Source organism: Talpa occidentalis, unplaced genomic scaffold, assembly GCF_014898055.3.
Source record: "Talpa occidentalis isolate TD23 unplaced genomic scaffold, MPIMG_talOcc4v2.1 talOcc4.14, whole genome shotgun sequence".
Taxonomy (NCBI): domain Eukaryota; kingdom Metazoa; phylum Chordata; class Mammalia; order Eulipotyphla; family Talpidae; genus Talpa; species Talpa occidentalis.
Genome location: NW_023601433.1, coordinates 86604913 through 86615224, shown reverse-complemented (window position 1 = coordinate 86615224; position 10312 = coordinate 86604913). Strand labels below are relative to the sequence as shown.

Genomic DNA, 10312 nt, shown 5'->3' with positions numbered 1-10312 from the left:
GCGGCGCGGGCAGGGGGAGGGGTGCCGCGGCCGCAGCCTGCGCTGGGGCTCCAGGTCCCGCCCCTGCGGCCTCACTGCAAGAATGCGGGAGGGGAGCTGAGGGGTGGGCGGCAGGAAGGTCGAGCCCAGTCTGCGTCCACGCCCGGCCGAGCAGAGGCAGGGCTCCCTCTGGCGGCAGCCCCCGGAAAACCCGGCCCCGGGCCGGCCCCGCTGAGCGGTCCCGGCAGCCTGGGCCTCACCAGGGTCCGCTTTCCCCAGGAAGCACAAAGAGCACAAGGCACAGACAGACAGTGGTTCTCTGAGAACTCACACCCCCGCGGAGGGCGTGGGCCCGGGGCCTGACTGCAGAAGCAGGAGAGGGGAGAGGCTCCACAGGACGCGGAAGGCCTCTGCCCCGCCTGGGACTCAGTAAGTAGCAGGTCAGGTTAGCTCGACCCCAGCGAGGCACATCCGAACCCCAACCTGAAGGGTTCAAATGACAGGAGTGGGACAGAAGGGCTCCCTGAGGCTGTAGGCCCCTCCCCAGGAAGACGGACCCAGTCTGGGCTGTGCCAAGAGCAGCGGGGCGGGGGGGGGGGGGGGCACAGGTGGTCAGGCAGCAGGCAGGCCGGGTATTAAATATGTCATAAATAGGGCGGCTGGGGCTAATACTTCGAGGACAGGCTGGGGTCACATTCCTTTTGTCGGCGCTAGACCAGGGCAAGGCCCTGCTCCCAGCGCGGTGCTGGCCCCTGAGGTGGCTGCTGCAGGCGACCACTGGCACTGTGGGGCAGACGTCAGCAGCCAGGGCACCAACTGGAACCCCCCTGCAGTCTCAAAGTCCAGGGCTCCAGGGGCGCACGAGCCCCAGGGCTCATGGCTTCTTGGCCTTGCTTCTGTTCTTCTGCAGCTTGGCGTGCACGACTTTAAGTGTGGTCAGGAAGTTGCCAAGGAAGAGGACGAGGAAGGTGAGCGCCAGCACGAACACCTGTGGGCGACCAGAGAGGGGCCGGGGCGGGGCGGAGGAGTCAGGCTGTGCTCACTCCCACCCGCTGCCCCAGCTGGAGGCCCAGCTCCCTGGGACCTCAGACCCCCAGCCCCCCACCCCAGCCCCAGCCCCCACACTCTGCAGGGTTTGGCAGTGAGCAGGAGAGATCTGGGCCAACCAGTCGAAGGTGTGAGCCCCCAGGGCAGGGTCCTGAGGGGCTCTTCTCTCAGCTCCCCACAGTATTCAATGGGGTGAACCTCCCTGGCATTCTTGCGCCACTGAGGGCTTCCCTGGACTCCCAAGTTCTCTCCCACCACCTAGGCTGAGAGTTCTGGGCAGCAGGCCCCACGAAGGGTCAAGGTGCGAGGGAAAGGATTCTCCCTCAGCCAGCCTGGTCTTCCCCAGGACCCCCACACACACCCCTACCCCCATCCCCCATACCTGCCATTCTCGGCATTCCTCGTGGCTGGAGAGCTCAAACAACGTGACGGCGTTATAGAGCTGCCAGAACTGCAGACAGAGGAGAGGCAGGCGCTGCTCACCCGCCCGACTCCCTGAGACCCACCTGGGGCAGCACAGGGAGAAGCACCGCCCCCCGCCCCCAAATGCCCTGACACACGGACCCCCCCAAAGCCACCCTAGGCCGCAGCAGGTCGGGGGGCCTGGGTGGGAGATACTGGTGTAAAGGGCCCGTTCTGGCTCCCACCTCTGGCGCCCCTGGGCCAGAGGGCCAACCTAGCTTGGGCATGGCTGGTGAAGAGGGGGAGGCCTTAAAACCCTCGTTCCTAGGCATCAGCCCAGAGCAAGAGTATACACGAACTCCAGGGCACTCACGTGGCCACAGAACAGGAAAGGGAGGAGGAAGGTGAGGCCTCGCCACATCCAGGACTGGAACCCTTCTGTGGAGAGCAGGGAGCAGAGGGGCTGGGTGACAGGGGCTCCTGCTGCCCCCCAGGCCCCACCAAAGTACCTACTGCTCAGCCGTGCCACTCACCCCAAGACTGGCCAGCCACAGACATGAGGGGTGGGGGACAGCTGGGGATGCTGTGGAGATCACCCAGAGACGGTGCGGGCCCCATTACCAGGTCTGGCTGCCCTCAAGTCCCGGAACTACCTGGGCCTGACAGCGCTCAGGGCCACTGCAGGCCAGGCTTGTCATCATTTCTTTAACTCGCGACTTACAGTGGGCTCTGGCGTCTATCACGCCGGACCGGAGGCGGGCTGGTCTGCTGAGTGGCTTGATGGAAACCACCACCTCCCAAGAGAGCAGGGTTTTATTTAAAAAGCTCTCCCCTGAAAGTTTAGAGATTTTAGATGTGGACCATCCCATTTAAAGGTCAGATGGGGGGCCTCCCCGGTGGCGCAGCGGTTGAGCTCTGGGTTGCGAAGCTGCCCGCAGCCTCTGCGGCGCCGGTTCGATCCTCGGCTGCTCCCCGGCCACCGGAGGAGGGTCCCACATGGCGCGCAGACCTCTCCTGCCGCCCGCTGCTCCCCTCAGCAGTGTACTTCGGTCCTTCTGCCTGTTCTGCTCCCCGCTCTGGCTCTGGTGAATTCTCTCACCCTCCCGCGTTTCTGACTGTACCCAGTGCTTGTATAACTAAATAAATCTTTAAATAAATAAATAAATAAATAAATAAAGGTGAGATGGGGGGCCTCCCCTGGTGGCGCAACGGTTGAGCGCTAGGCTGAGAAGCTGCCCACAGCCTCTGTAGTGCTGGTTCGATCCCCGGTCCCCGGCAAGGGCCCCACATGGCACACAGACCTCCCCTGCTGTGCCCGCTGCTCCCCTCAGCAGTGTATTTTGTCAGTCTGCCTGTTCTGTTCCCCGCTCTGTCTCTGGTGAATCCTCTCACCCTCCCACGCTTCTGACTGTAACCAGTGCTTGTATAAATAAATAAATAAATCTTAAAAAAAAAAATAAAGGTCAGATGGTCCAAACTTTTCTGATTTTTCCTGTTAGAAAAGCATCTGCAGGGCCTCCCGTGGTGGCGCAGCAGTTAAGTGCTGGGTTGCGAGGCTGCCCACACCCTCTGCAGCGCCAGTTCGATCCCAGGCCACTGGCGAGGGTCCCACCAAAAAAAAAAAAAAAAAGAAAGAAAAAGAAAAGCATCTACAGGGCCTCCCCTGGTGACGCAGCAGTTGAGCGCTGGGCTACAAAGCTGCCCACAGCCTCTGCAGCCCTGGTTCGATCCCCGGCCCCTGGCGAGGGTCCCACATGGAACACAGACCTCTCCTGCCATGTCCGCTGCTCCCCTCAGCAGTGTATTTCGTTGGTCTGCCTGTTCTGTTCCCCACTCTGGCTCTGAATTCTCTCACCCTCCCACGCGTCTGACTGTACCCAGTGCTTGTATAAATAAATAAATAAATCTTTTAAAAAAAAAAAGAAAAGAAAAGCATCTGCACACAGACGCTTGTGTGCAGACACCACACACCAACCGCACACACCCCACCAACTCGAGGCTGACGTCTGCGCATCATAAAAGACAAAAAGTAGACAAGAGGGAGTAGCAAGAAGCCAGCCCCGGGGGCCGGGCCCACACCCGCCTCCCCCTTGTTGCTGAAACAGAATCCACGATGAATTACAAGCAGCAGCTTGGGTGGAGACCAGTGCCCTGGCTTTGGCGTGTGGTCACTCTTGTGGCAGTCTTAGGGCACAGTGGGGAGTGAAGGGAATGGTCTGGGGGAGCAGGGGGAGGCTGGCTTGACCTTCCACCCCACCACAGATCCCACTACTCACCCACTGTGAGGTCCAGGTGATTCCTCTCGCCCAGGGCCCGCAGCCGGTACAGGCAGCCCCTCTGGTAGTAGTACTGCAGAAACTGCACACAGCCTGCAGGCGGAGCACAGCAGCTCAGAGCCCGGAGGACTGGGCAGCGCTGGGGCCGGTGCCCACACTGCCCAGAGGGGGGCAGTCTGAGTGCAGCCTTTCCCACCTCGGCCCAGCATACCACCCCCCCCACCCCCCCACGCCCTCACCCAGGATACAAGAAAAAAGTTCATATTATTCCAGCTAAGCCCCAACTAGACTAGAAACTTCTGAGCTTTCCTAAGCATGCAGTAGGCACTCAGTAGATGCTTGGTGGAGTGGCAGCACCACGCTGGGAGCTGTGTGCGATGCCAAGACAAGCAAAAGCCAGTTCCACCAATAGCATCCTTCGTCGTTACTAAAAACAAGGAGGTAGGATCCAGTGTGCTGATGTAGAAAATTGTTTAAAGTGACAAGTTATTAAAGCAGAAAAATAACAGGTTTGTAAGAGGAGTGATGTGCCAGGGAACCCCATACTTGTAGGTTATCCCGACTGCTCCAAATATGTATAAATGCATTTAAGAAACATCTGAAAGGACTTCCCTGTTAGCAGCGGCCAGCCTAAGGGTAGGATTACACGTCACTTTCATGCTCAGCTTTATGATCTGTTTTGTGAGCAGGGTTCTAGGTAAAAATTAAGTCGTGCTTTTTAATAGGTTATGTGTACACAGCACAAAATTCAACGGGAACAGACCTAGACACTTCATGAAAAGTCAAGCTCTCTCCCTGTGCCTAACAGCTCCAAGCCCCCCATGACCCTTGGGACCGCACATAAAACCAGAGCTGATCTTAACTAAGAAAGAGCCAAGTCCCGTTGTGAAGACAACCAAGTGTCCCCCACACTGCTGGGTCCTGGCTCTCACCTGGAGTGAGCAGCACTGGGGCTCCGGGGCAGGGGCTGGGTCAGCCTCCTGGGACTGCGGGTAGGGGGAGGAGGGAGTCGATGAGGTGTCTGGACCTCCTCCCCCAGTCTCGCCTCCCTCCCACACAAGACACCCCCAGGGGCAGCAGTGGCATCCGCCAGTCAAGGCAGAGGATGCTGTGTCCCTTCCCCCGAATCTCAGCAAGAGACACTCACTCTGAAAAATCGAAAACGCTAGAAACTGACTGCGGAACTTCTGATAGATGAGTCCATTCGGCCTGCGGAGAAGGTGGGGAAAGCAGAGAGGAAGCCTGTGAAGTCAGACCTTCCTCTGGTCCTTCTCTGCCCCCACCAAGAGAAACCCAGGGCCCCACTTCTTTAATTTAAGATTTATTTATTTATGCATACATGAGCCAGAGCAATGGGGGCTGAGAGGATTCACCAGAGACAGAGCGGGGAGCAGAACAGGCAGATCTACTGAAATCCACTGCTGAGGGGAGCAGCGGGCGAGACAGGAGGGGTCTGCTGCGCCTTGTGGGTCAGCTCCCTGGCCGGGGATGGAACTCATGCTGTGGTGGCTGCGAACAGCTCCATAGGTTGCGTCTTAACTCTTTGAGCCACCAGGGAGGCAGGGCCCCACTTTCTGTCCTGCTTTGTCACCAGGGTCCTTGGCGTGGGACCAGGTTATTTCCATCTTCGCTTTATGTCAGAACAGGGGGTCCCTGGGAGTTGTTCTGAAGCCATTTTTCTCAGTTTCCCCTCCCTGGCTCAGTCACCTCCGTCCCTTTGATGCCCTGTGCTGGTTCCACCCAGCTTGTCCCCGTCAGCTCTGCCCCAGTCTGCAGGTAGAAGGAAGTTTCCAGAAACATCCCCCCGACCTGTCCCCAAGTCAGCCCAGGTAGAGTCCTCAGAGGCCCCCATCAGGGTCCCCTCCCTACTGCCTGCTCCCCGCCTCAGCAGACAGGAGACACTCACCAGGTCAGCATCACTCCAGATAGGAACGTGGACACGTAGTGGTGAGACACCCACCAGCCTTTAATTCTCGGAGAGAACAGAGAAGGACAAGGCGCTCAGGCGGGACCAACACAGGCATCTCCTCGCCTCCCGGCCTGGCGTGCGGGGCTGCTCCGCGCCCGGAAACAGCTTCTTGGAATAAGAAATGGACCCGAGCCGTGACCGTGCCCTTCGCCCCATCCCATAGAAGCACAGGGTCACGCACAGACCGCTCACGGGTCGGCGCGGAGACCCGGGTGGCCCTGCTTCCCAGAGCGCACCCCTGAGCTCCAGGCCTCTTCCTGGACCCTCCCAAGCCTGCAGCTACCTCAGGGCCTGTGAAGAACTGAATTGTGCCCCCCCCCCATAGTGAAGCCCTAACCCCAGACCTTACACTGTGAATGTATTTGGAGATGGGGCCTGTCAGGGGGTGGTAAGGGTCAGAGTCACATAATTACTTGAGGTCCTAGGGTGGGGCCCTGGTCCCTGAGGGCTGGTGTCCTTCTGTGGGGACCAAACCAGGAGTGTGCATGCGCCGGGAGGGGACACAGGCAGCGTGTGCGGGTTGAGGAGGGGCCTCAGGAGAACCCAGCCCGCGGGCACCTGGAGCTCAGGCTCCAGACAGCGAGACAACGCGTTTCTGCTGTTGAAGCCCAGTCTGTCAGGGCTGGTTCAGTCTGCCCAAGCAGAGCAACAGCCTTCACACTTGCTGCCCCCTCTGCCCCAAGACCTTGGCCTGCCTGGCTCCTGGTCCAAATCCAAGTTTCCTTCAGACCAGCCATCACCTCTCCTAAGAGGCCTTCCCTGACCACCTTATTTGAAGCAGCTGGACAGGCCCTTGTGGTCCCCACTGCCCTGTTCCCTTTTCTCCGTGTCCGCACCACAACCTGGAATTACTACTTTCCACCCCCTTGTTTCCTGAGTACAAGTGTCTTCCCCACTCAGCCTGGCGACTGCAGAAGAGCAGGGAGCGTGTCGGTCTGGCTCACCAGAGTGTCTGTGACCTCTGCTCAGAGCAGACACCACGCGCCCTGCGCCCCAGACACTCAGACTCGAGCCTGCACGGCGGCCTCGCCCCTCCGCCCGCAGCAGGGAAGGAGCCTGGTGTCAGCACCCCCTGCTCAGTGTCAGGGCTGCCTGGAGCTCAGGTGTCTGGACAATGTGGCAGCGACTCGCTCTGCCAGGAGTGCCAGAGGCCGGGCTCCTTCCTCCTGAGGACGGGGCGCCGGGTGTGCGGCGAGGCATTTACATGGGAGAGGCAGTGCACCTTTGTCCTCTCAGGAGAGGACAGGGCAGTGGGGGGCCGGTCCAGGGCACTGGGCTCTCGAGGGGGATCCCTGAGCAGCGGCGGGCTGGGGAGGGGCAGCTGTGTCAGGCTGGCTTGGTGATGAAGACTGTCCTCTGTCCCCAGCCTTCTGGTCTGGCCTCCAGGCCAGGATCCACAGATCTGACACTGGCTGGTGTTACAGGCTCTGCCACCGTGCCCCTGGCTGTCCCTCAGCAGTCACCGTCACCTCCACGCTGCCAGGACAAGCTTGGGGGAGACCTGAGGAGATGACACTGTTTCTTCACCCAGAACTAGGCTGTGGGGTCAAACATGTTTGCATCATCTGCCAAGTCACCCTCCAGGGGATGATGCAGGCCAAGGCAACACCCCTCAGCCAGGGAGGACTCCAGAAGCCTCAGCTGCGCCACGTGCCATCCTGCTGGGTAAGAACGGGGGTGTCGCCGAGGCCTGCATCGCCCTGTCCTGCCAGGTGGGTCTGAGCTTCTAAGTCTTGACAGGAGCACAGACCTCATGGGGGGCGGGGGTGCCCTCATCCCCTCTCTTTACAGTCCCCCAACAGTTCTAGACACACGTGAGCTGCCTGGGCAATGGCTTGTGAGCGCCTCAGGGGTCATGGTGGGGGCAAGGTTATATGTGGCTCTTTATTCCTGGCTCTAATGCGCCAGATACACAGGGGGCTCTGATACCGGCTGAAATGAGGGGCTGTCTGGGACACCACCAGCAGGGGTGACGTGAACTCCATGCAGGCGCCACGTGAGCACGCGGACAGGTAAGATGCCCATTGTTCTTGCTCCCAGGGCCTCTCCTGGTGTCCTTGTCCTGCCCATCGCGGTCTGTGAGGACCGCCCCCCACCCAGCTCTAATTTTCTAACAGAAAAGGCAGTTGTCTTATTTCCAGACTTTCAGCTTGAGAAACAAACAAGAAATCTCCTGGGACCACCCCAAATCCTCATCCGGGCAAGCCCCACACTCCTGCCCCACCCCTCACAGCTCCCAAGGAACGCCCCTCTGGAGTGGCCGGGGCCCCACAGGCCTCGGTGAGTGGCAGCTCTGTGGCTCCTGGCGCCTCGCCAGGCCCAGCTGGCAGACACCCGGGAGGCCAGAAGCCGCTCCCCCAGCTGCGTCCTCTGCTCAATGCTCCACCTGCACCTGCACATCCCGGGGCCAGCTCTGCAAGCGCTGTTGACAGCACAGCCTTGTCGTGACATAATCCGGACGCCAGGCAGGTCACCCATTTGAAGTGTCCGAGCCAGTGCTTCCCAGCTCTTCATGGAGCCGGTGACTGTGGCCACATCAGTTTGAGGACGTGTTTTGCACCCGGAAAGGAACCCACACACGGTAGCACTGGGCACTCTGGGCCGCTCCAGCCACAGAGGTGAGCCCGTGGGGCTTGCGAGGAACAGAAGGCAGATGCCCCAGGAAGCGCACAGGCATGGCCAGGATGGGAGCAGCATGTCCTGGCATCTGGGGACCATGCCTGGGGAGTCCGTGCCCTCCTCCGGGACACCTTAACCTCTCTGCCTGTGCCCCAGCTACGATTCCACCGGGTCACCTGAGAGGCAGGAATGACTCCTGCGCAGAGGCCCCTGCTTTGCCTGCCAGTCTTCCCCCTGCGAGTCCCCAGAAAGATCCCCGACCGGTGAAAGCCAGAGGCCTGGGGCCGGCTCACCGGAAGAGCCAGCAAGCTCTCCATCACTGTGCATCCCTGCCGGGGCTCCTGGAGGGGTGTCGCTCTTTGGCCTGCCTGTCCATCAACCTCCCTCCCCAATTCTGGTTCCAGCACTAAGATTCTGAGAACTACCTCAACCCCAGTCTGGGTGGTTGGGGTGCAGGTGAGTAATACAGGTGGGCGTGTGACCCAGTCAGCCCAACAGGTCTGGCCCCCACCCCCGTCACAGTTACAGGCTCAGGGCTGAGCATGACTTGGGCCTGGCCAATCAGGGTCTGTCTCGAGACCGGGCTGTGGAGGAAAGGAGCTCTCTGCCCTGGGATTGGTCCAGGAGGTAGCCGGGCAGCTGCTGGCAGCCAGCACAGGAGGGGTCAGGATGAGGGTTGAGCTCTTTTCACCTTGAACTATTTATACCCCTTCATAAATCGCACCCTCCACAAATGTCCTGTTTACTCCAATGAGTGGTTTTCCCTCATTTGCAAACTGTGCCAGGGAAGCAGATCTGCTTTACTGCACTAGCAACCGAGCTACATCTCACGTGGGAATCGTGGGGCACCCGCTTCCCGATCCGCCCCTAATTCAGGTCTCAGGAGCAACCAGGACCAGGAAAGAGAGGCTCAGCTGGCCTAAACAGGGCCCAGGCCTCCAAGAAGCCTGGGGGCTATGCTCTCGTCTCAAGACGGCTGTCTGGCCCCAGGACCGTCCTCCTTGCAGAGCTTGGGTCTGAGCCATTTCTACACACAGTGGGGTGTTTACTGGCTCCCAACCCCAGCTCCTGAGCTGGGCTGGGGTGCACTGGGGTGCTTCCGAGATGATGAGGAAGGTAGAGTTCATCCAATCCAGACTCCGCCCCTCCCTCCCCCCAGTGCTCTCTCCGCTGCGAGGCAGGGTGACCCAGGGTGAGGGGACAACCAGGAAGCATCTCCCTCACTGGCCCAGGAGAGATGAGCTCTGACAGCTGTGAGGGTTCAGGGCTAAATAGCCAAAAGGTGTTGGGGCGGAAGCACCAGATTCGCCCACCTGCCAGAGCCACTGCAGAAGACGAGGCACTGGCACAGACTCCCCCACCCCATCTGACCCTCCTGCCCCAGGCAAAGTGGGGAGACAAGCCTGGAGGAAGGGCGCCATTAGAACCTGAGATTCCTGAACCACTCTTGCCACAAATGGGTCTTTTAAAAACAAGTGCCCCCAAGAGGGAGCTCATAGTGTGTGGAGCCCCCTAGTTCGGGCGTCTAGTCCCTGGGAGATGCTCAAGGACAGGTGGGGGGGGGGGCGGGAGATGACAGAGCGGGGCAGAGGGGACCCACGTGTAAAGCTCTGCAGTGCAAGCTGGGGGCAGCCCTTCCTGCCATCAGTCCATCCGTCACAGCATGAGCTCCAGGGAGACCCCAGAAAAGCCCCCGCTCAAGTATGAGGCAAGGGAGGCCTGGCTTTGAAGTTCCACTTTGTCCCTGAGTCCCCCTCTTCCTGGTGTGCGCCATGCTTGCAGGGACCTCACTCACTCCCCTCTCTTCTCCCTGGGAGCATCTGAGGAATGCCCTCCTCTCCCCGGGCAGTTTGCCATACTAGGAAAAGAGCTGACCACTGAAATTCTTACGGAAGTATTAGTGACTGCCACGAACAGAGTGTGCCCTGCAGGGGACCAGCCCCTCAGAAGGGGGAACCTGCCGGACGGACAGCAAGCCCAATCAGGTACCAGAAAGCCCTCCTGGGGGCCTGGCTCCCCT

At 60.0% G+C, this 10312-nt stretch overlaps 1 protein-coding gene across 1 annotated transcript in view; it reads right to left on the bottom strand.

The window, feature by feature from the left end:
- Positions 1-579: 579 nt before the first annotated feature.
- Positions 580-10312, bottom strand: part of TMEM120B (transmembrane protein 120B) — a 38435-nt gene continuing 28702 nt past the window's right edge. Inside the window, exons 7-12 of the mRNA XM_037511228.2 lie at positions 5611-5676; positions 4852-4913; positions 3705-3797; positions 1802-1866; positions 1409-1477; positions 580-967 (exon numbers count right to left, since the gene is read on the bottom strand). Coding sequence (XP_037367125.1) covers positions 854-967; positions 1409-1477; positions 1802-1866; positions 3705-3797; positions 4852-4913; positions 5611-5676 — 469 coding nt within the window. The 3' untranslated portion in view covers positions 580-853. The remainder of the gene's footprint in view (positions 968-1408; positions 1478-1801; positions 1867-3704; positions 3798-4851; positions 4914-5610; positions 5677-10312) is intronic.